At 39.3% G+C, this 22,495-nt stretch overlaps 1 protein-coding gene across 1 annotated transcript in view; it reads left to right on the forward strand.

The window, feature by feature from the left end:
* The window catches only part of PCDH15 (protocadherin related 15), a 477,232-nt gene that overhangs the window by 282,629 nt on the left and 172,108 nt on the right, over positions 1-22,495 (forward strand). The window contains 4 exon segments of the mRNA XM_032191027.1: positions 4,256-4,390; positions 5,492-5,641; positions 14,999-15,192; positions 20,455-20,587. Of these exon segments, the coding sequence (XP_032046918.1) occupies positions 4,256-4,390; positions 5,492-5,641; positions 14,999-15,192; positions 20,455-20,587 (612 nt within the window).

Raw genomic sequence — 22,495 nt, forward strand, 5'->3', positions numbered from 1 at the left:
GGGAATCTCACTTGTTTCAGTTCTGCAAGATGGTGCATCTCAGATTTTTCCAATGAGAGACACAAGTGGAAAAGCCTTTCTACTTTCACCCAGAAATAAGGCAAATTCTGGAAACATCTCAACCAAACAACTCTCTTCTGTGAACATTTTGGTGCAGATGGTTCTTCACAAGAGGAACACTGGAAAACCAAGATGTGTCATTTAACTAGCCTTATTGCTACAGCTTTTTGGAGACAAGCCCCCACTAGGAAATCAGGAAGCCTAAGCATTTCTAATAGTCTTGACCTTGCTGTCTGTTTACTTATGAGTGTGATAACCCTGTGCTGTGTTCCTTTCTAAGATGGGAAGACTGGAAGGTTTTTGATAAGCTTGTAAAAAAAAAAAAAATCAGTCTGCGTTCAGTCTGCGTTGCCTCTAAACTAAACCATGGGCATGCTTGTCTTGTATCATTGTGGCTCGTATGTTTAGCTGTCTGCTCCCTGCTGCCCTTATGGCCTGTGGGTTTATCAAGCAGGATGTTGGGATGTTTCCATTACCAAGTCAAATACTGACCCATGTTTCATTGCTTTCCACTCTAGGTGATGGCAAAGGCAAATTACAATAATTACAATAATTGGACATAAATTTTAAGGAGATATATTTTTGAAAAATGTTTTATAAGTAGACATCTTCCACTGTAGTTTAATCGTGTGATTTTGGTGTGGTCTTAGTAAGTTGGAAAACTGTTTTCTTTAGAATGAGCTGTAAGCTCCAGTGAGTGGAAAGGAGAAACAGAAATGTAACGTTAACGTCAGCATAGGCCTTCAAACTTTCAGGGACTTCTCCAGAGACTTTCAAGCAGAACAAATTCAAACCCACACTTTATTAATACTGCATTGGAGCACTTTTTGTGTCTCATATTTTTGTCTGTAACCATTTTTTCCCCTAAAATATACTTCTTTTATGATCTTCATCATTTGCAGGCTTGTATTTCTTTACTAGTATTCATTTTATGTCATTTGTTTTTGTTTTATGTCTTTCATCAGGTGCCATTCCTGTAGATATTGGGTATTACATTTGCAAAATTCATTTGTGTTTGAATTGTGTAGTTTGTTTATTTAAGCATTTCTTTACCCCAGTCCTCTTTCATTTTTCACCCCGTCCAAGTTTCTGTGAGACTTGGACTGTCACTTCTTTCCCAAAGCCTGCAAAGAGCTCTTTATAGACCCTGAGATAAGTTCATCTGGGGTATAAACCCATGTAACTCAGAGGAGATGTAACATGGTTATTTTTTGATTGCTTTGTGCTCATTGCATAGTTACGTATCTCTATACAACACTTCAGTATTACAGAAAGTACTTCTTTTTCCTTTAAGAGGTACCTGCTAATAGGTCTGAAGTATGCAAACCATACCAGGTTTGAACTGCATGCTTGAAATTGTCCTTTCAGTTTGCGTGTTTGCCCTGTCTGGATTCTGATAGTTGTCTGCTTAAAATTATATGCTAAAAAAATTATCAGAGACAAACCATTCTACATCACCCTGTAATATAGTCTGGGATCGATGCTTAAGTCCAGACCTATCTAAAATAATAGCTTAAAAACCTAAAGCATTGGAAATTACATTGGTGACATGGATGGATTGTTTCCTGCAATTACATTCTCTCACAGTATCTGCCAGGTGGAATGTGCACAGTTCAGTCAAGCAGGTTTTCTTTTAGCATAAAAGTTGATAAAAGTGTAAAAGCATACCAAGGCAAAGATTAAGGAAATAAATTGCTTTGTAGGTCCAACATGCATGGAAGTAGTAAAAATATGCGTTGATTGCAGCAACGTTGATTTAACTTACACATGAGGGTAATTTTTTTTATACAAGAATAGCTAAGAAATAGGATAGATGACTTTCTGAGCGTATGGGATCTCCATCGTTGTTTTTTCTCAAGAACAAATTAGGGAAAAATACAGTTAAATGACATGACAAGCAAGAGCTGTAACAACCAACCAGGGCTTTTGTAAATTAAATTTTTGACTGACTTCGTAATGTCTGCAAAGTGAACAATTACTGGCAATTACCTTCCATAATTTCTTATGGAAAAAAGAGATTAGCATTTGCATTGCTAGTTGTAAAATGAATTTTAATTTTACTGAAAGCTGGCATAGTTACAGCAAAGCTCTGGGCAATAGGAGACCATTGATTTGTAACACTTTGATATTTCTTTCATGGAGCATTCAGCAACTGAAATGGTTTCACATTTAAATAGTATAATCTTAGCCTTCCACAAATGCATGCTTTGGAGTATTTTGGATTGCTAAAATAAATCTATTTCTCCTTCTGTTGTCCTCATCTGTCCTCATAGTTATTTATTATGACACCTAGTGCATGTTAGAGTTATCTCAAGTGTTTTTGACTGCTAGATTGTAGGGATTGGTGAACTTTTAGGTGGTCTGTTGTTTTTTCTGTTTGTTTGTGTAGGAATGTCAATAATAACTGGGCAGGAGTAAACCCTCTAGAAGCATTCAGGTTGCAGGTTGAGAAAATATTCAAAGAGGAATATAATGCTACTTTTTTGGACTATTTGTTGAATTTTACAGTTTTGAACTTCGTGTCTTACTCTGTATGGGATACGTTCTGTAGAAGAGAGACCATTTTGGAGACCAGCTGGTAAAACTACTTTTCAAGCCATGCTTTGTGCAGCCACTGGATTTTCTGTTACATTTTATTCTTGGTATCTGCTCTCTAATGTCTCATCTCCATGTTAAATGAGGGGCAGTTAGAGATAATTTTTACAGGACTTGTATTGCCTTTTGTGTTTTGCCCAAATAAAATTGCATTCTTTGTAATTCCACCTCATCTGACAGAATAAACTAAATACTGAGAGTAACATATGAAGTTGGATTAATTAATATACACGGTCATAAAAATGTTTGTCAGAATACAGAAGACAATAAAAGATACCTTTTTTAAAAAAATTTGACCATAACATGGAAAGACCATTGCAGTCTAATCATATCAATAACTCAATAGCATCTTCAAAGAGATGGGGGAAGATACTTAATCCTGGTCACAGTTTAGACTTCTGTCACTTCAACAAAACAGACATCCCGGAACAGTGCCTTAATTTGTAGGGCTTTTCAGAACCACCAGCGCATACAGCATTTAAAACCCCTTTTGCTTACCCTGTGCTGGCATCCAGCAACCTGCAGGGCAAGGACTAAGGATAGCAAATCCACTTGCACCGTTGTAGCCAGCTAGCAAGTTCAGGACACACTGGACAGAAGTGGCTGGAGGTTCTGGACTTCAGTAAGCTGCTCCTTCCCTGGGAATAGTAACTTCTGATTCTGTCCATGGCCAGAACATTCTTCCCCCTTTCTGTTAGCTGAGGTCCAATTTGCCCCAAAATGAATTTCTGTCTTTTTCCCCAGGGAACATTTCCTTTTTCTTCTGCATGCTCTTGCATCTGCCCAGACAGGATGAAATGGGATAGAAATGAAAGGATGAGCTCCTGAGTGGTTGCTCAGGATGCCTAATGATAACTCTTGTCCTGTGGTCATGTGTGCAGCAGAAGAGTTGCAGCACCACTCTCCCTGCCTCCCTGCTTGGCCAGCCACGTGCAGAACCCTCCATGCACAATACATAATGCCTGTTCCCAGCGAGCTACCTAGGGAAGTCTTGAGTAACAAAATACAATGCCTGCCTTTTTTTTTTTTTGTTTTGTTACTATAAATGTTACTTCCTATTGAAAGTTATACTGTGATTGCTTTACTGTGGTTTTGATCTGATTGACTGAGAAATATATAATTTTGCATCAGTGTATTGCATCAGACAAAGAAAATATATGAATAGTATCAGTTTAGCAATATGCTTCATCATGTGTGATTATCTTCTTTCATTGCACCACTACGCAGCAATAAAGCTATTGCTACATTAATCAGGTTAGGTTTTGTTTTATTTTTAATACACTTGAAAACAAATACTTGAATCTGGTGTCTCACTGCTGGCTTAAAAATCATTTTAAAGAAAAAAATCATTTCAAACTAGCAGATAGAAGTATTTGTTTACTATTTGGTTTATTTATATGTTAAAGAATATTTTTAACGCATTTATCATCAAGAGAGTCAGATTTTCAGATCAGTGTGTTTTGTTTTTTTTACACTTTCATAGGAGTATTCTACTTTCTGCTTTTTAAGGTTTGAATTAGAAGTAATACTTGCATTCAGTAATTGGAAACTTAATGCTATATATGAATTTATAATAGTTTTCTGTTTGTTTTAATTGAAGACCAAGGATCCCCAGCTCCATCTCTTCCTGAATGACTACAATACGTTTTTCACTGTGACTCAGAGTGGCATCACCCGCTACCTCACCCTGCTGCAGCCTGTTGACAGAGAAGCCCAGCAGATATACACTTTCTCGGTAAGCTAAATTCTCTTGAAGGCACATTAGCCTTATTAAGATCAAGCATTGAAAAATCATTAGTTTTAACATCATTTTAGATTATTAGAATGGCACAGAGGAAGACAAACAGAATGAAGGGTAAGTAGTAGCACTACCAGGTGATGATGGGGGGTTGATAGTGGAGTAGTGTGCTCTTCCAAAATAGATGTGATTATTTTGCTAACAACATTTTATATCCCCATACCAGCTTCATCTCAACAGACCCAGGCTTGTGTCCAGCCCTTTGCCATCTTCCCATGACACAGTCTGAATCACCTCTTCATGCCTGGCCTTGGAGAACACCCTTGCCTTTTCTTGGCCCCTGAGCTAAGGACATGATATTTGCATGTTCTTTCTGCTTCTATTTTCATAAAACATAGGAAGTAGGCTAACACAAACCACAACCAGCTTAATGGATTTAGTATTCCCTTAGGCAGTTAGCAGTCAGTGAGTAAACATCCTAGCCCTAAAGCAACTCACAAATGTCCATGTTGGGAAAAGCTATTCTTCTTCAGGAGTTCCCAAACAGTGCCTCCCGGTTTTCTGTCCTTTTGGCACTTGAAGTGAGATCTTCTCCTGTGGAGTAAGAAAGTCTCCAGCTCTTAGTTTTACCTTAAAAAAGCTGTCTTGGGGCTTAACATGCATGGACAGCAGATTCTGTGTGTGTGGTGGTGCCTAGGTGTGGCCTAGTTTGTGAGCTGTGGCCAAGTCCTGCTCCTTGAGGATGTTCGGCGCAGCTGGGGACAGACTCTGCTTCTAGCCATGGGCTGCAGCTCATATCCTAGCCCGGGACTGGCCCCAACCCTGTGAAACCCCAGTTAATCCCTCGTGTTTCTCCTGCTATTCTGACATTGGGTGTTTTCAAGGTGCTTTTTCATTTTGCTTTTATTCTGTCTTGCACACTGCTGGCTCAAGCTTAGTTGAAGCCTCCTGCAATTTACTTGTAGGTATAAAAAAAAACAACAACTAAACTAAATACTGACTTTAACTTGTCATACTGTATACTTATAGTTGGAATTGTCTTACACCAATAAAATATGTTCCTAGTTTGTTTGTTTGTTTGTTTGTTTTTTCCTGAAGATGACAGCTTCTGATGGTGTACAGGAGAGTGCCCCAGTGACAGTCAATATCCTGGTGATTGATGCAAATGATAATTCCCCAACCTTCTCCAATATATCATACAATGTCAAGATTTATACAGATATGAGGCCTGGGGAAAGCATTATAAAGGTAAATTTTTACATTTTTGTATTAGCTTTGTTAAACCACTTTGTTAATAGTGTGTAGTCTTTAGCACGCTGAAAATGCACTGAAAACAGCTAGAAATAAAGGTTGTGCATCTTTATCCACCTTGTTGATAAAATAGTTATTAAAAACTGCTAGTACTGAACTGTAACTCTATCTTAAATGTATACTTGCATTTCAGCTATTTCATCAGAAGTTTTGCAAAAGTTTTTACTCTGAAAAACCTCAAAAGATAAAAAATAAAATAAAATAAAATAAAATAAAATAAAATAAAATAAAATAAAATAAAATAATCGTGCTTTTTTGGTTCTCATCAGACTTGATATGTCAGAGTGATAGCCATTTTCTTGAACTTCCTAACTCATAGGAAATATTAAAAATGTTAGAGGGCTATTGAAATAAAACATATTGGGAGAGCAGGTAAACAGTCCAGCACATATCCAGAAATGTTTTATTGTATCATAAAACCTTTTAGTTTCTACAGAAATTTAGTTTTATTTGTAGAACAATTTGGGTAGTGCATAATGTGTTCAATGCCAGTCCACTTAAGGAGAAGAGAGAGAGGGGAGCCTTTTTAAGTAATGTTTTCAAATGCTGATTTATGTTTGGTTGCAGACAGAAGGTGAAACATGGTTGCACTGAACTTATTTGAAAAAAAATACTTTTTTTGGTGGTAAATTTTCTAAGATCTTAACCATGCTCGAGTGTTTCCAGCCTAGTGGCTGAGAAAACAAGATGATGTTAGTGAGTTCAGCATTCAAGAAAAGGAAAAGGCAGTAGGAATATTTGAAAAGAATTCATCAGCCGATTTAAGTAATACTATTTTCATAAATAGGCAACTTAGCATTTGAAGGCAGCAATAATTTAGTGGAATGTGGAGAGAGTTCAGTGTCTGTTTTGGCATATTCCCTGCTTCAACTGCATTGGCTTACTGCATTTGTTACCTTTGGATCTTTGTTAGTGTTATTCTTTTCATCAGTCTGGGCTACAGGTGCTTAAAGGATCAATAAGAGCCATGAGAACATTTTCAACAAGATTTGGCAGGAAAACAAAAGTTTTGAACCAACTTAACTTCCTTCAAGTTTTGCAGAAACTGGTGGCTATATGGAGAAAAATAAATAATTATTGTTCTGAATGAGCAAAAGGCAGTTAACGCTTGGGAGCTACATGTAGAGTTTGACATCAGGAGCTCCCTTTGCAACATTTAACTCCATCTATTAAAATGTTAATTTTGTGACTACTATGTATTAATTTGCTATTTAAGGTACAGGGATCTGAAATTTTATTTTTTTTCCCCCTAAAGAATAAGTGCTCCAAAAAATAAACCCCTGGGATGGTTATATAGCCTTTGTTATGCAGGGCATTGGGTTAAGTAGTGTACTGTGGATTTAAGGTGTCAGAGCGTCTAAATGGTTCTTCCTCTTGGTGAAGGTGCATGTACCAGGAAACATGATGCAGAAGTTGTTGCTAAATGAGATTTCAGCACATGTGAACAGGGAACGGTTTCTGTGGCCAAGGTTGGCCTTAAGGATGCTGTGACCTACCCAAGCTCTCTTTGTGATGCTCGAGGTGAAGTAGAACAGCTACTGTGCTTTACTAAAACCACTGTAATGCTAAAGTGCGTGCACATTTAAAGGGGAATGTGCTGTTCTTAGGGCTTATGCTCTTTGCTAGAACAGCTGTAAATATTTGCAGCCCCTGGAGATGTGCAAAAAGCAGGAGGACTGCAAATACAAATTCCTTAGTAAATTGTTCCTTCTGGGAGAAAGCAAGAAGAATGCTCTGCAATGCCATCTGCATTAGCTTGTGCCACCAAAAATAGCTTAGAGGAGATACAAATTACTTCTGTGAGCAGGTTCAGCCTCAGCAGCTGTTAAGTGCCTGCTCCTCCACCACCCCTTTCAGCAGTTACCTTTGCCTTCCCACACTGATGCTGTATAACTGCTTGCATCAATCAGATCAATGAAATTAAGCAGATTGGAAGCATTGCAAGGACAAAAAAGCATAAGGGCAGTAATGGTGAGAAGACAAGTTTATCTGTAAATACTGGACAAAGTGTTTGAACTTTGCTAGTGCATGAAATAGATGTGGAACAGGTCCTTTCTAGAACGGCATCTTGAAGCTGGAAATGAGTGTGCTGGGGAAGTCAGGCTTTAAGCTTGCCTTTGCTAAAAGACAATTAGTTTTTTTCTTTTCTCCATACTTCTGTCAACAACCCTAACATGTGGTTACTTCCAGATGATCAGGATTTATAATGTGGTCTAAGCTGGAGGGTAAATAATTCTGGCTGTTTTGGGAGGGAGGTTGCTTTTCAGATAATCTTCCATTGCCAGATGGTCTGAATTTGTAAAATAATGGACATAAAAGGTGTCAGTTCTGAATACTTTCATAATACCAGCAATTGTGATTTCATTCCGCTGGGGCATTTGGGAACTTGAATGCCTTGTTGTTGTGCCCAGGCATTAGGCACAGAGTCTTTTATTCAAGGAAATGGAAGTATAACATAATCTCATAATCATTTACACGTAAGCACTGGCTCGTACTTAGCTTTCTACTCAGACTGTATTTTCAGGATGATCAAGAAAGTATTTGTTTTATGAAGCATGTCATCTTTCAACAAGTATTGTTAATTTATACTATAGCAGTGTAATTGCTCTCATGTAGTTGCCACTTTAATTTTGTTATACTAAGCGTAATATTAAATTAAAATTTATTTTTGTTTGCTGAGTGGAATTGCATAGAAAAGTACAAAAAAACCCACCAAGTTTGGTACTTGCTTGTTGTCCCATTTTGTGGGAAATAATTTTGATTTTACTCCTGGAAAAGGAGAAAAAAAATAGAGTCTGTATTTCCTGTCTGGTACACTTTTTTTTTTTTTTTTTCATTTAAACAAACAAACAGTTCCTTAGGCTCTGCTTGAAAATAACCGCAAGTAACAGAGGAAAGAATTTCTTATGAGTGAAATTCAGTGTTTTAGTTGTTGTTGTTGGCTTTTTGAACAATTTTTATGGGTGGTCAGAGCAAGGAATTTTCTTTCTTTCCCTTATTGCCTTTAGTGGAAGTGAGGAAAAGAACAGAATCAGAGATGTTCTGTGTCACTGTGTTGCACAGGTTTCATCTGGAAGCATGGTGGTGGGGTGGGTAATTTGCCTTTTGTGTTCCAGTTACAAGGCTTAGATGAAGGTTTTGAGTTTGTCAAAAGTTGGAGTGTGTCCCAGCAGAGGATCTTGTCCCCTTAGTGGGACCTCTCTAACTTCATTTCCTGAAGTTAGTTATGGAGCAGAGCATGAAATCCGTGCTCCTTGACTGTTGGTGTGTTGACAACAGAGTTTGGGAAGTTTTAATGTCAGTCCTCTGCTCTGAATACTTGCAAAGCTGTTCAAGTCCTTGGTTGAGGAGAATGTCTTCTTAGTTAAGTTCCTGTATCAGTCTATCTGTTTCAGCTTGAGAATTTCTTACCTGATTTTTTTTTCCCCTCTGCTTTTATAGGTACTATATTGTGCTCCCTACTGTGAGAAGCACAATAGCTGTTTGAGAAATCTGTAATTTAAGACAGTTAAATGTGTGATAAATAATTGTTATCACTAGAAAGATTGGTTAATATTAAACCTATTGAAATACTTAATTCTATCTTTGTATACTGTTACAGTTTTTCTATCCTGTTTTCCATTTTTCTGTTAGAGCTTTGTGCTCCTGGTGATTCAGACATTTAAGCCAGTTACTTACTGATAAGTGGCGTATGCAGCCATAATGCAATAACATAAGTCATTTCAATTCACTCTGTTAGGGTTTTTCTTTAGGCATGTCTCATTTCTGTATACAGCATAAACTATGCAGGGCAGAGTGAATATTAAGCAAGAAAATGAGAGAACTGAGAAGGGACAGAAGACAGCAAAAAGAATAAGCTACCTAGATCTTTTTGTAAATTTGCCTGAGGGTGGAAGACTTCCTTGGCCTATGAAAACTACACTGGATATTTTTGTACGTACTGTAAATAACAGAAAAAAATCCTGAACTGCCCTTGAGAAGTATATGCTGGTTTTCCCTTAAATTTAAATTTATGGAACCAAAATAACCAATTTTAATTTTTCTGTATCTTAATTTCTATCTGTTTTTATGTTGCAGAAGTATGTTCCACATTCACAGGGCTTTTAGGGGTACTCTCACAAGAACACTTAAATAATTATGACTGGAAATGGATAATACTCTCTGCAGTGGATTAGTACATTACCAGTTCACCTTGTGAGAGTCAAAACAATTCTAATACCACCTATGGACAGTAATTTAGAGGAAGTGCCCCAGGTGTTGGTTAAACAGGGCATTTAACTTCACACATCTCAGCATAAATGTCCATTGTGCTGAAGGTCAAAAGTGAAAGCAAAGAGATAAAACACGGCAAGACTGCAGGCAGTAAATTTTCTGTCACTTATCTTTTGCTCACAGTAGAATTAGTCTTGAACAGTAACAATTGTTGCAGCTATAAATGGGGACAAATTTTATTTAGAGCTATTAAATAAATAGCTCCTCTGGGACTGTTTTGCTCTTACCTTAAATGTGACTTCGCAGTGCTAGATCATTTTCTCTTTTTTAAATAGTTGCTTTTCATTCCATGCACGTATGCAAATGTGACTCAAGCCATCCTTGCATACAGACACATACTAAATTATGTATTAGAGATGTGTTTGGGTATTTGCAGCTTGGCAGATGCTCATAGTTTTCAGCTCTTAAACATGCATCTTGCTGTTAACCCTCAGAACAATTTAGAGATGTTTATACAAGTTGTCTTTGAATCACAATTAAGGTTTTATTTATGTGGTTATTTTCAACCTTTTTCCTTCAGTCCATCAGCATATTAATTTTGAGCTACAAAGTAAATGTTATTTATAGAAAGAGAAAATAAAACTGGTTTACATTTGCATTTCTTGGTAAATGCACTGATAAACTGGAGTATAAGTGTAATGATAGAATCACAGACCGTCCCAAGTTGGCAGGGACCTACAAGAATCCAGTCTGGGTCCTGGTGCCACACAGGACCACCCAAAACCCAACCCCTATGTCTGAAAGCATTGTCCAAGTGCTTCTTGAGCTCTGACAGGCCTGAGGCACCCCAGGCACGGTCGGCCCCGTGGGCTGCTGGGGCGCTGGTGGATTGTGTCCAAGTAATGCATAGAGGTTTAAAGAAAGTTCCAAAAGAACAATATTGAAAAAGAACTTTGACCTTCTCTGTGTTAGTGTTATATTTTGTTTGCCCAAGTTGATGTATATCTGCACATCCCATTTGCCCCTGACATACAGCAGCTCATTACTGGTTTTCCTAGTTAAACTAATGACTGAGTTGTATTCCCAAGCCCAAGAAAAATGAGGACTGTATGTAGCTACCATCTAAGTTCTGGTAGCCCAGTATTTTTCACTGCTGTGCTGCTCCAGATTGCATCTGTACTTTTTCTTTGCAACCTTTTTACAAATATATGTGTACAGATGTGACTCTGGAGCCTTGCACTTGCTTGACTAGAACAGTTACTTCAAGGACAGCTGTTGGGAGTCAAAGTGGCATGATGCAGTTTCCGCAGGATTCACTTGAGGTCAGCACAGGTCAGATTAACCTTGCTGAACATTTAATTCATGAAAAATGTAGGGTTGCTGGAAAGGTTGGTAGTCGCTCTGTTCAGGGCAAGTTCACTGAAAGTGTTGCTGAAGAAGGTCAGCAGTTGAAGTCTGTTTTCCTCCATGTGTAAAGTAAGTCTGAACAGAGTTCATGTGGTGACCAGGAATATGTCTTTACAAGCTTTAGGGCTGATAATAGCAGTCACTATATACCTGCTCTTCCATCCAAGAAAATCACTTCTTGCTGCAGTAGAATATGCATTTTGCAAAACTTTCAGCGCGTTACATGTTAATGTAATGACACTGATAGTGCTGGATGCAAAAAGTTTCCAAGGAAAGTAAAATCACGTTTTGTACTTTTTTTCACATATATTTTAGATGGATTTCTAAAATCTTCTTAACTATGAAGCTGTATCGGTCTTGGACAGCTGGAGATGAATTTATAGAATTATATATTATGGCAGCTGTAAAACTTTAATTCTATTTTTATTAATGTTTTTGCCCCTAAAACATTATTGAAAACACTTATCTTTTCAAGCACTCGGTATTTGTAAGTTTAATTAACCTTATTAATTTAAGTATTTGTGTAGTCTATTAATTTCCTTTTTCATGTCGTCACAGTAGAAACTGGCCATATTCCAAATGCTGTGATTAAAGCTTAGGACCTGTATTTTGGATAAAGCCTTTATTTGTCTTTTTGTGCATGTTACTCTTGAAGTGGAGAAGGTTATTACAACACTTCTTAACTATGTCACTTAGTTTGAAAGCTACTTTTTGCAAGGTTAATGAATGCATGCAGATATGTATAGAAACTCTAGAATGAGTGATCAAGGAAAATGGTTTAAAGAGGGGGTTCAAGTTCTAAACCACGAGGGCACAGAAAGTGTGTTTTATATACTCAGCTTTGGTGTGCTGATTCAGTCTGACCATTTTAAGTCAGAATTTTTATATGTCAAGACGTTGTATGGATGGAATGTATAGCACGTGACAAAAGTGCAGTCTTCATAGGATTTCTTCAGAATTTCAAAAGAAAATAGAAAACAAGAGATGTTCTGCAGAGATACCATGTGGATATTAATTCTGAGAGGAATCTCTTTCATGATTTTTGAAATATTTCAACTATATTGTGTGCAATGTATTATGGCATACCTCAATGAATTAAGATGTGATAGTTCTGGTGCAACGATGATAGTCGGATTGTTGGAAGGAAGCATCCATGACAAAGAAATCAAAATCAGCTTAAAGTTAAATGTTTTTGTTGGAATTTAGCTTTGGACCACTGTGCTGTATGTGAAAGAAGTACAACAGTGATTGCTTCAGCAGAAAAGGAACTTAACATAGTCTTCAGTTGACGCGTACTGTGTACAATCTGTTCCAGGTTAGAAATGGCTGGTCCTCTATATAGTAACTCAGTCCCCAACAGCAGTAATAGTTTGCACTGCTAATAAAGAAGGTAAACCCTACTTTTGCTAATACACCTAAATCACGTCTTTCAGCATACCTGCTCTGAGTTCTTTGCTATCTTGGGCAATTTTGGGTATTTTGAAAGTTGTAGATAGTGCTCTGAAAGGCTGCAACCTGCTGAAGCTTGAGTGTGATGCTATATTGATTAATAGATTACATTATATCCTAAAGTGGCAGAGACTTGAATGGGTTTCTCTACCTGTCTGCACTCCTGTCAGCTTTGAGAGTGCCACGAGGATGAGAAAAGGGTGTCTGATAGACAAGACATTGAGCCTGCTGTGTTGGCTGCCCCTGGCTGAGTTAACCTCTGTTGATCCTGCCATTAGCTTCATGGTCATTGCTAAAGTTTCATGTCATTGTGTGTTACCCTGAAATCCCGGACCTGCAGTCCTTGTGCAAGTCTGCCCACTGGCATGAGCATTCATGTCAAGAAAGCCAAAGCAGACAGGCCAGCAGAGACCTTTCAAGAAGCTGCATACCTGTTTTTTCATTTTCTCTTCAGGAGCCTCTCTTCAGGGAATCATTTCTGAGGCTGAGATTTCGTACTGTTTTGTATGTCCCAGGAGGGCCCTGCTTCCATACCTGCTGCTGCCCTCTCACCATTTCCCACCTCCAGCTGCCTGGCTGCAGCTGGGAGCAGCAGGAGCCTGCTGGGTCGTCATTCCCTGTCATTTCCACTAACTGCTGTTGGTAGCTGGGCCAGCTGGGTGCATGGGCAGTGCTGCCACCACCTGCTGTGGCCTCCTTCAGGGTCCAAGCACTGGTCACATGGCTTTATGTCATCCCCCGCGCTTTCCAGGGTAATGAAGAGCCACCTGTGAAACCAGCATGTCTGTCAACAAGCTGATGCCTACGGGAAGCAGATGCTCACCTTAGAAAGTCCAGAGGTTCTGGCATAGTTTGTGTCAACTTTGGAGATTCAACCCTAAATTGAACAGAAAGCTGCTGCTCCCTTTTGTTTTCTGAAGGCAATAATTAAGTTGCAGTGTTAAGCTGTGTAATAAGACTCAACTGATGGGCAGTGTGTGCAGTTTGCTGTGTGATTATGTCATACACAGAATAAATTGTATTTACTCCTTAGGAAAGGAAGATGAGAGGAGGTAAAAGGGCTAAGCTTAGAGACGGGGCTGTCAACTGGCATGACTGAAGTGTGGATGCATATTTCTGACTACATTAGGGCAGAGGTCTAATTTGAAATATGATTGCTAGATATATTTGCTTTGTGGAGTGGTAGTAAGAGTTGTTAGTACTTGACACTTGTCTAGAAGCAAACAAATAGGAATACAGAGATGTTTTTTTCTGGCTGTGTGTGTGTGTAAATGTTTTTCACGTTGCATGCTATGGAAGTGGAATAAACCTGCTGCATTTTCCAAGGGCAGGATACGAACCTCCTCATTCCACTGGTAATAAATGCATGCTCATCTGTATAATTTGTGTCTAAAACATTGGGCCATAGAATTTTCTCATCCTGAGAGCCAAAATTGTACAATTCTATAGCAGAAATGCTTCATGTGAGAGTAAGTACAGGCCCAGTAGAGAGATGGTGTTGAGGCAGCAAAGGCATGCTCAATTCCATTTGTCACCCAGCTTTGAGGTAGCTGCTTATACGCAGAGCCTTTCAGATCGGTGGTGCCCTGGGAGAGGGGCCTTGCATGTGTGTGAGGTGCCTGGTTGTGTCCATATGGAACAAATGCCATTTCCCTTCTGCTTGGCTCCTTCTGTGGTGCGTGCACCCAGGAGCACTGTGAACATTGTTCTCCAGTTCCACCCAGCGGGGGCTTGTAATGCAAAACCTGGATATTAGACTTCCTGGTAGTAACAGGGCTGCCACCTTGAAGAGTGTAGAGAGGGATGGGAAGTTTCAGTAATAAAATACGATCCTCTTGTTAGATTTTCAACACAGTAAGTAACCCCTCCTCCCCCTTTTTAAAGAAGTGTTATGAATTCCACTCTACAGAAAGTAAAATTGGTCTCAATTAGTTTTCTTAATTCATATCTTAAAATAACTTTCTTGCAATCTTACGTAGGCAGTTTTTCTGTGCTCCATGATGTTCTTCCACCTATTATCCTTCACTTAAACTATATCCTTCTTGTACTGTAATTAGAAATCACAGCATATGTTACAGGTGTTCAGGTTTTCTCTCATCTTTGCTTCTTCTACTCCTAACAAGTTGCCTTATTTAAAAACAAAACAAAACAAAACAAACAAACAAAAAAAACTATTAAAATACAACACTGAATCATGCGTGCTGACATTCTGGTTTTGAATTGCAGCTCACTGCTGTAGATGCGGACGAGGGACCCAATGGACAGATAGTGTATGAAATTTTGGCTGGGGATCAGGGAGACTTCATCATCAATGACCGAACAGGCCTTATCACCATTGCTCCAGGAGTTGTACTGTCAGTGGGGCGATCCTATGCTCTCACTGTCAAAGCATCTGATAGTGCTCCTCCTGCGCAGAGAAGGTAATTCGTCTTATAATGAAACTAATTTTTAATCAGTGCTTAGCAGTGTGTAATTAGTGTGAGCACACCCTTATGTCTGTAACTTGGAACTGGAATAAGATTGTGTGTTCTGTTTGGTGTCTAAGGGTCTCATTTTGGGCAACTGTCATATTAGAAATCAGTTTAATGCTTTCACTTTTTGTTCCTTACTTGTATTCTTCATGTAGTACACAGGTTTCATTATTTCATTTGCTTGTAATGTTTTTTTTGTTTGTTTGTTTTTTTAATAAAGTTCAAATGTTTTGCTGTAGTTGTGCATGCACATTTGTTATAAGAAATTGAAGTGAAGGGATGTAAGGAAGAAAGAAGTGAGATGTGATGCAGAAAGAAGTCTCAGGAACAGTCTGGTTGCTGAGCTGGAGACCTGTCCAGGCATAGGGTGTACAAGGGCACCCAGACTTAGCGTGCTGGGGATGTACCTGGCAAGCTGTGCCCATGGTGAGCAGTACCCCTCCTGAGACCTTAATTCTAAGTGGCAGAATTATTTCTGTGCTCCACCAGCCGATAGGTGAAAGCAGACTGCAGGTTTACTGTGGGCACAATAAGATGCTCTTATGTTCAAAAAGCCAAAGGTATCAAGTCCCACTTACCTGCTTCTTTTGAGTTTGTATTCTGCAAGTGGCGATAGTGCACAGGTGGCGTCATTTCACGAGGGTGCAGGGAGGTGCATAAAAATGGCTCTGGTTCTCTGTCTGGTGTCGTGTATTGATAATGTGTAAACCTTGTTGTCCAAAGAAGGTGATTGAGAGGAACTGTAGTCTCCAGCATTTTAATCTCCCACAGACTTTTCTCCTCCTCAGATGAGAGGTGTAGAAAGGAAAGTCTACATAAAAGTTCACTTTTGTGTATTGTTTTTTCTTCAAGACCTGTTGCTTCTGTCAATATTATTCAAGAAAGCAGCTCATTCTCTTCTGCAGATACTTCACAATTATGTTTCCAATCGCTGAAGTATTCTGACTGTTAGACTGTTCATAACACTAACATCTGGTAACACGGTTTTCTGACTGAATTTTTCTCTTCCTTTCTCTCTGTTGCTTTTTTTCTTGATATGCCATCTCTTAGGGTAGCTGATAGTGGGCTGTTAGCAGTGGTGAAGAGAAGATAGTGGATGATTATGCAGTTGTGGTTGTGTGGTACTAACAGTATTAAAGTGGCAGACCAAAGTCAATAATGCCGCTTCAGAAGGCAGCAGCATGCCCAGCCAGCAGTAGTAACTGCTGCTCTAATACAATGCTGATTGCTGTTAGTTCCCTTTTTGTTGGGGAATTTTTTTATTGTCCTAAAATACATACTTCTGATGATATATGTTGTGAGGCTGTGCTTCATCCTCTTAAAGTGTCTTTAATGTAATAATCTTCAGAAGTGGAAAACCTCTCATTTATTACTGCTTCTGCTTGTCTCTCTTTCTAGGGAATTGCAACACACAATTTGTTCCATAGCTTTTAGGGGGTGTTCCACAGACCACTGCACCCAAGCAGCACTCCTGTAGTTGCCATGCACAGCCCCAGGGCTGCTCAGGCATTTTCAGGGCCCAGGGCTGTTTCCTCTGTACCTGTGAAGGTTAAAAAATAATGGGAGGAAGTACTGGAGATTTCCCAAGTGTGAAGGTGGCATGAAAGAAGAAACTATGCAGAGAACTATTGTTTGGTAAGGTATATTTGGATAAAAAGATTTTGCTTCCTTCCTGCTGGTGTTTTTTCTGTAAGGCTGGAAAAACAGATGTGAGCTGGAGGGCTCGAGGCAGCCTCCTCTGATTTTACACAAAGAAGAGCCAGGAAGAGCTTGTGAGCCCAGAGGTCTTTAAAGCTGCCCTTTTGCATCTCTTAAATTTTAGTTCCTTCCTTCTGGCTGTGATGTGCTTAGAATCTCGCAGTTGGGGTTGCAGGAAATTGTTGCAGCTTCATCTGCAAAGCCGTCATGTTGTGTTAGGTGCCCTGCTGCTGCATGGTGGAGGCAGTGACCGGCAACTGTGAGCTCTAGGAATGGGCTAGGTCTAGGCACCTTTTATGTTTCTACTGGCAGGAAGATGGGAAGATAAGTAAATAAATTAAATGAGGGGTTTGATTTAATTTCAAATATCAAACTTTTTTTTTTTTTTTTCAAATATGCATCTTGCTGCAGGACATCCCAGGCTAACTCTAGTCATTTCAACTATCCCTTTGCTTCTGCACAAAGCAAAGCCAAACAGGGAAAGCTGGCTCAAGAGCAGTAGCTCTGTGGCCTCCGTGAGCACAAATTTAAATTGAAATGAATTCTGTGTAGCTCTTGCATGACATGTTAAAGTCTTGGCAGGTAACTGTGCATAAAATAAAGTATTATGTGGAATATTATTAGAATTTCTGTCTATAGCAGGTGTCACTAATTCAATTTGGAGTATATTGAAGTACACCTAAGTAGTATAAATATATGCAAAGTATAAAAGTTTAAAGATGCAGTTTAGGTTTTTGAAACTAAAATTATAGTTAAGCTTATAGTAATTACTGGTATCAATTGTTGAGAAAGCAGGAAAAGCATTTGTAAAATAAAACAACTTTTGTTCAGACCTTAGCCTTTTCACCATCTTCCTCAAAATCTTTGGAATTCAGTGGAATCTTCAGTTTAGTGATAACAGCAATCCGCCAGATGAAGTACAATCTAGAACTATTTGATCATGGGATTATTGAAAAGTCCAGTGAAAAAGGGCAATTTCTCTTCACCTTGCATATGCAGAGATGGTGTGGCCAAAGATCAGTCAGTCCCACACATACAGATATATTCATTATACAGTATATAATGTATGTAGAAAGCATGCAGAAGCTGAAGCAGATTCAGTGAAACAATCTCAGTGACTTGTTGGCCGTGCTTTCTTTGTATTACCATTTAGCTGGAGTAGCATAAAAGCTATATTGTGCATGTGTGAGCATTTTTCACTTCTGAGCTCTGTTATGTTTTCAGCATGTTCCCCTGTTCTTGCAGTGTTGAAACATCCATTGCAGTTGTTGGAAGGCTCAGCGCTGTCTCCTTCCTTTCTCATAATGTAGATTTTGTGAACTGCTTAAAAAGCCTTCATATAACACAGAAAAGGAATGGGTAACGTTGCAGAGCACTAATCAAAAATTGATTGAAAATGAAAAAAAAAAAGCCATTTAATACTGTAGTGCTTTTTGTTTGCAGTCTGCTAGTATTTTACTTTTGTGATCTTATCTTAAAGATTTGAAGAAAATTTGTTTACTGTTGTGAACAGAAAGCATTTTTTAAAGAGCCTGATATAGAATGAATCATCCTGGGCATTATTGCAATGTAGCAGGATCAGGAAAAAATGATAAAGAACATTTTTTTTATTAAATATTCAGCGGTGGAAGAAAAATGCACACTAAAAGTCAACTGTTTGGATGTGTATATCAAACATAGTCAAGAGCTATCTCAAGAAAATACACAGTCTGGGTTCTCCAGTGATATTTTGTCTGCTCGTTTATTGTGTCTGTTTTCGATCATTTGGTGATGGTATTATTTTATTCCAACAATTTAAGTGTGGAACATAGATTCAGAAATATTAGTGGGACATGATGGAGTATTTTAAAGCAGACAGGAAGGCAGGAAATTTTAGAAAGTGACTGCTTATAAGGAAGTAATGTACACTGAGTAGTCTGCTGTAGTTTTAAGTGTCCATCTTGCCCTGGATAAGTTGGGTTTGTTTATATCCCATGAGACAGACATCTGCACATTCAGCTTCTTAAATCCTGCGTGGGATGGTGGATGGTAAAGCTCTGTTACTGCCTAATGCATTTCAGTGGAAGTCATGTACTTGTTTAAAGTGCAATTAAATCAAATAAGGGCCTGGCTGTTATGTCCAAAGCAGTGAGATTTCTCATCCCCTGCATTTTTTAGAGGGACCTGAATCTGACATGTGCTCCGGAGCGACTTGGCTGCTGCATCGCTGTTCCTGAGAAGCTCAGGGTTGTGCCCAACTAACAGAAGGCAGGGTTTTTGGGCACTGACGGAAGTTTGCTTAGGACGTCGAGACATGGCTGGTGGCAGCCCAGTTTGAGCTTCGAGCTTGGTGCTGAGCTGTGGGAAGAGTTCATTCCCCGTACAGCTGCCTGCCGCGGGCACACACAGGACCCAGGCTGTGCCTCTGGAAGTGCCCCTGGAGACCGCTGTGGCACAGTCACCCACAGAGGCATTTGTGGTTCATTATCAGAGCTCTTGAGCTTGCTGCATGTTCACCTGGTGTGGTTTTTCTTCCCCCTGAAAATTAGGAACACCTTCATTTGTCCTTAATGGTTTCTTTCTGAAGCTCTAGGGCTGCAGGATTTACCCACTCTGTCTAATGGCTTATGCGGAGTAAGTTGCACCTGCAGTGTAGCACTTGCTCTCCTGGAGGAGCGCCTTGGGAAGTGGAGCTGTGGTAACATTCAGGAGAGAAGGCAGATGGGATTACTAAGCAAGGATGCAAGAAAAAGTTCCCTTTAGGACGAGCACTAAATCTTTCTCTCAATTTCTGGGGGATTTCTGGCTTCCTTTCTAAATTCAGAGCAGTTGAATATTATGTGTCTACAGAATGGTTTCACAGGGTCTGCAGTGGGTGTAAGCACTCCCAGAAGAGCTTTCAATTTGCTTTTTGTGTTACATTTGAGTTAGTGGCTCGGAGCAGTCAGAGTTTTTGCCAGGTCTCCGAGGTGGCTTTTGAAGCCTCCTGTGTTGCCATGGCTCACTCTTGAGGCGAACTTGGGTTCATCCACGTGAACCACCATACTGATGCGGCCTTTTAGAGTTGCGTACATCAGTCTTCCCCCAGCGTTATCTTCAGCAATGTTTTCAGTTCCCCCTCTTCCAAAGAAAGGTAGCAAACTGTACAACAGCCCGGATGCTCCAGGGGTGGATGCTGTGTGTAGCTGGTGGAGCTACCACCACAGAATGCCTCATCCTCTTCTACAGGACACAGTGTCACCAGAGGATTATGAGGCTTCTTTTTACACGGTGTGTGCTGCAGTATTTTATAATTATTTTTTTTTTTAAATAATACTTGGGCTTCTTTTTAAAGACTTTATTTAGCTTTTCTTTGGTTAATATTGCAGCTTTGTTTACTTTTGATATGGAATGGAGAGTATGTCTTGAAGCTTTTAAAGGAGCAAAGGGAGATTATTAGGCTTACAGAACACACAGTGAATAAAACAGACTCTGTTGGTTGCCTTCTGGTTGTTGATTTATTGATTTTGACTTCCATTTTTTGTCTCATTTCAGGAGCTCTATTACTACTGTTTACATCGAGGTCCTCCCGCCCAACAACCAGAGCCCTCCCCGCTTTCCCCAGCTGATGTACAGCCTTGAAGTCAGTGAGGCCATGAGAATTGGAGCAGTTTTGTTAAACCTGCAGGTACGATGCTTCCCTGTAAGCCTTTACCACCTTCCTTCTGTTTGTGTCCAGGCCGTGCAGAATCCAGTCCTTGCATATTGTGGGCAGAACAGTTTCTAGGAAGTGTGTTTATTTGCAATAAATAACACCTTTACATGTAGAATGAAGGAAAATTATTTGGATTTCTGAAAGTTCTTTGTTTGTGTAGGATGTGCTAAAAGGTACTGTGGGCTGCATATGGGACTGAGGTATATGAAAGGATTTCCTGAATAGCTTAAAACTTAAAAAGCCTATATTTTTATTATGTTAAAATCCGTCTATATAAGTTTGCCAGCAAATCAGAGGAACATAAGGACCTCTGCACTTCATTCCCGTTGAATTTCAGAAAGATTTTTGACACTCAGACTTCTTCAGCCTGGCATTTTTTAAGAGCTCACTCCCCTTAGTGCATGTAACAACAACTGCTGTTCTAGGCTAACAGAAAGCAGATGTCATTGCCTGGTTCTGCAGAGGTCCCTGAACTGAATGACCACCCAAAATAGCTCTGCAGGTGGAAGCAGTGAAAACACACCAATGCAGTATTTATAAATAATGGTGGAGTAACATGTTTTGCAGACACACGCTGTTTCTCCATGTGGCACTGCATAGTTAATATATCAGGTTTCTCCTTGCTTATTTGCTGTTCCCTAAGTTTTTGCTGCTTTGTGTTCTGTCAATTTGTCTTGAAAGCCAACTGTGCAAAATAAGTAGATAAATTACAATTCTTTCAATGTATTTTGGGGAATCAGGAAGTTAATATTATGAAATAATTACGGCCTCAAGTCTAAAGCAATAAACTCAGTACAGCATGCTCTCCTGAGCATGGCTTTCTCTGTCTTTTCTGTAAACACTGCAGCATTATTCAGACTTCATACGAAGCTGCTCAAAGGAAGACTGGAGATACCTGAGCTAACAGAAGCCATACAGAGCAGTAGCCTTTATCTGCTTTAAGGCAAAGTAAGTCTGATGAACATTAGGTCAGCTCATATCAGCTGAGGAGTGTGTCTCTGTGTGTTTTGCACATTCAGTAAATACATGGAAAACAAATGACTGAAGCCAAAGGGTTTGAAATAAATAAACCTTGAGTCACTGATGCAGGTCAGCTTGCTGAAGAACTGATGGAAGATTAAGATTATTATGGATGGTTACACTGATATCGTCACGTGCACTGAGGGATGATGGCTGATTTAGCTTAGTGCTGAAAATTAACTGCTGGCCCATCTTTAATGCCTGCAGTGAGTTCAGAAGTGAAGATCCATGCTGCTCAGGAGCCTTCCTTACTGGCGGGGAGGTGCTTGGTTTTGAAAACACCGCAGAAAAATGGGAGTTGGGAACACTCCAATTAACAGAAATGCTTGTATTTACCTGAAAGGTACTAGAATATATGCCCAAAGGCAGACAAGATATTAGGCAGGTTTTAGTGTTTCAGGACTTTGTGTGATTTAAATATGGTTAGAAAGCAAACTGCATTGTTGGAATAAATGTTTCACTTAAATCATAATGTTTTTACCTAGATAGTGTTTTCCTTTTCACATGACCCTTTTTAAAGTATATAAGTAAGAGGGCCAAGCTGGGTATGCAAACTGGTCATGCCAGCTGCTCTGCCCCCTGCCAGGGTGCTGGGAAGCATTTTGGTGATAGAGCAGTGGCTGTTCTCTTGCTACATGCCCAGAATGCCCAGAAAAGACTAATTACCGTGTTTGGGAAAGAGTGAAATACAGAAGTTAAAGCAGTTTTATGAGCTTTGAAAACACACAGAAAATGTTGTCTTCTAATTATCATGACGGCAGTGTAGATTTATCTTAAATTACTGATGTGGTATGAGTGACTTGAGTTCACTTATACAATTTTTGTTTACGTAAAATATTCAATTGTTAGATGACAAATATG

Source organism: Aythya fuligula, chromosome 7, assembly GCF_009819795.1.
Source record: "Aythya fuligula isolate bAytFul2 chromosome 7, bAytFul2.pri, whole genome shotgun sequence".
Classification (NCBI taxonomy): Eukaryota; Metazoa; Chordata; class Aves; order Anseriformes; family Anatidae; genus Aythya; species Aythya fuligula.